This window comes from Silene latifolia, chromosome 11, assembly GCF_048544455.1.
Source record: "Silene latifolia isolate original U9 population chromosome 11, ASM4854445v1, whole genome shotgun sequence".
Taxonomy (NCBI): Eukaryota; Viridiplantae; Streptophyta; class Magnoliopsida; order Caryophyllales; family Caryophyllaceae; genus Silene; species Silene latifolia.
Genome location: NC_133536.1, coordinates 75,508,922 through 75,512,345, shown reverse-complemented (window position 1 = coordinate 75,512,345; position 3,424 = coordinate 75,508,922). Strand labels below are relative to the sequence as shown.

Here is a 3,424-nt window from a genome sequence, read left to right as displayed (position 1 = left end):
TGCCCTCGACTCCTCGAGCAGCCGGTGTGACTTTGTTAGTTTGTTAGCCTTTATCTTCGGCCATAATTATGTAATGAGAGTGGACGTCCGCGATTATAGGTTAATCAAAGTCGAAATGCTTGCATGAACCAACCAAATAAAAGAATGCTTTTGTTCAACACTCATTTTATTGTTAAGAAGTTCTTTTCAGTTAACATCATAATTACTGAAATTCTGGTTTAATTAACGGACCTACCATGTTAGTCTCACATGCAATTATCTATTTGATCTCTCATCATTTTCAAACAAATCTACCAATTACAAATCAATTAATCTGACGATTGCAAATAACATTGTGTAATTCTATGCAAATTTTGTTTTCAAGTGCATATAATATTATCTATATAATGTTAATGCTCTTATATTGATAAAAGATTTGGTGACATTGACTTGTGCTGGATGAGAACAAATTAATAGATACGCTTTTTGCTCATCAATTTTGTATTTCTTTGCCTTGAACCGCAATTTCAAAAACAAATTGTAGATAATGATCAATTATTGGAAAACATATACAATTATATTGTTTGGATTTAAAATAAGTAAAATGCCAACTTGGTGAATCTATGCAAGAATGTAAGCTACGGATTAATAACTAGCATTGTAAATTGGAAAATGAGATGGCGCCACCGAGTGATGCTGAAATTCGGCGCCACCGAGGTATAATTGTAAATAACTTTGCTAATTTTAGTTCCCACCTAAAAAAATTTAATTTCAAATCATGTATTAATAAGGGGTAGTTTAGGAATAGAAATATATTCTTTCAACAAAAAAAAATCTGTAAATTATGCCAATATATCTTCTTGATTTCCTATAACAAACTCTTTCTTTCTTTATCATTTTACTCTACATTTATTTATTCATGGATAATGATAAATATGAACTTACCCATAACCATGAATATACCAAAAGCAAAGTGAATGAAAACTACATTGACAGTCCAATAATCTTTGTGTATAATTATTAGAATATACCTATATTCTCTCCATATTTGTTGTAATTTGTTAGTCGTAATTTAGTCATGTGTGTAATTTACTTAGTCATAGCTTCTTATATTCTAGTTATTGTTATCCCTTGTATATGGTTAGTATCCTAGCTAACTTAGGGTTTGGTTGTATGTATAAATAGGATAATGGTAAATAATATTAATCAGGCAAATATAATTCTTATATGGTATCAGCCAAAACGATTCTTTCTCTTCCGCTCTCTAAATCGATCTCCTTCTTCTCCCTGCCTCACTTAGTAATCATGGTAAACGACACCTCCTCTTCCTCCGAATCATCTTTTCACCCTGCTTATTCCGTGTCTAACATCAAGAATTTTGTGAAAATTACTCTTGAGACGGAAAATGTTCATTACGCATCCTGGGCCGAGTTGTTCTTGAACACGGCCAGCGCCTTTGATGTTCTCGATCACCTGGTCCCTCCCAAAGACACGGTGATCAATAAAGATGCTACTTGGACCCGTCTCGATGCCATTGTTAAACAATGGATATATAGCACAATTTCTCTTGACCTTCTACACACGATCCTTGAACCCGGATCTATCGCTCAAGCAGCGTGGGATCGTCTCAAGGACATTTTCAATGATAACAAACACTCTCGGGCCGTCATGTTAGAGCAACAATTCACCATTACTCACATGGACAATTACCCGAATGTGTCGTCGTATTGCCAAGCCCTCAAAATGATTGCGGACCAACTTGCTAACGTTGGTTCTCCTGTGTCTGAAACCCGTCTTGTATTACAGTTGGTGACCCATGTTTCTGAAGGATTCAAGGGGATCGCGACAATCATCCAACAAGCCGAGCCCCTACCTCCCTTCTACAAGGCTAGGTCGATGCTAGCCCTCGAAGAAAGCAACCAGCGTGCCCAGCTTGCTCCTGCCAACACTGATACTGCTCTTCTCGCTTCACACCCTTCCAAGGAGTCGGATTCCAAAAATCAAAACAATTCGACAAAAGGGGGTGGTAATTCAAACAATTACAAAGGCAAGGGAGGACGTAACAATAATCGTGGCAACCGTGGGAAAAATAACACTGGTGGAAATTCGAACAACAACGGTCACAACAACAGTTGTAATGGTGGTCAACAGCAGCAGCAACAAGGAACTTGGACATGGGTGCCTTTCAATTCGTGGCCATCTGTGCCACCGTGCCCCTACCCTACTGCCGGATGGACTGGTCCTGCGAACCGGGCTCAGCAGGGCATCCTTGGGCCTCGTCCAAATGGCAATGGGCAAGCCTTTATTGCCCAACCTGGTACGGGTTCATCGTCTGGTGCATTCGTGCCAACGGACATAGCCGCTATGATGCAATCGCTCGGCCTGCAACAACTGGATGACAACTATTTTATGGACACAGGTGCGTCGTCGCACATGACCTCCAATAATGGTACGCTCTCCTCTTATTCTTCTTTGAGTAATTCTCGTCATATAGTAGTCGGAAATGGTGATATGATTCCAATTGTAGGTTACGGTGCCATGACTCTTAATCCCCCAAGCCGCTTCCCATGCTAAAAAATGTCCTACATGTCCCTAACTTAATTAAGAACTTGGTCTCTGTACGAAAATTTACTAGCGATAATCGAGTCTCTGTCGAGTTTGACCCTTTTGATTTCATTGTGAAGGATCTCAAGACGGGGATGCCGATTATGAGAAGCAATAGCACGGGGGACCTCTACCCATTCCTTTCCACGCACCAACCTACATCCGCCTCACACCCACATGCCTTTCTTGCGGTTCCGTCTACTACTTGGCATGGCCGTCTTGGTCATCCCGGCCACGTTATTTTTAATTCCTTATGTACTAATAAAACTTTGTCGTGTCGTCCTTTGAACAATTTATCCGTTTGTCGTTCTTGTCAATTGGGAAAACATAAAAAATTGCCCTTTTTTAATTCTTTATCTCAAACTGTTGCTCCCTTTGATATTATACATACGGACTTGTGGACCTCGCCTGTTTTAAGTACTCTCAACCATCGTTTTTATATCTTGTTTCTTGACGACTACACTAATTTTTTGTGGACTTTTCCAATCACAAATAAATCAAATGTATGTCAGATTTTTACCACTTTTTATAACATGGTTAAAACGCAATTTACAACCTCTATTAAAACTCTCCAATGCGATAATGGCCGTGAATATGATAACTCCCCACTTCATAAATTTTTCGCATCCACAGGAATGTTATTTCGGTTTTCGTGTCCACATACCTCTCCTCAAAATGGTAAAGCCGAACGAAAAATCCGAACCATAAACAATATCATGCGTACCCTTCTTATTCACACCTATATACCTCCATCTTTGTGGCATCATGCCCTTGCCATGGCCACATATCTACATAATATATTACCTAGCAAAGCCAATAAAAACGCCTCACCTACATCGAG

The 3,424-nt window shown here is 39.3% G+C and overlaps 1 protein-coding gene across 1 annotated transcript; it reads left to right on the top strand.

The window, feature by feature from the left end:
• Positions 1-1,284: 1,284 nt before the first annotated feature.
• Positions 1,285-2,553, top strand: LOC141613563 (uncharacterized). Its single transcript, XM_074432300.1, has one exon. The coding sequence runs from the start codon at positions 1,285-1,287 to the stop codon at positions 2,551-2,553; it is 1,269 nt and encodes a 422-aa protein (XP_074288401.1).
• Positions 2,554-3,424: the final 871 nt, after the last annotated feature.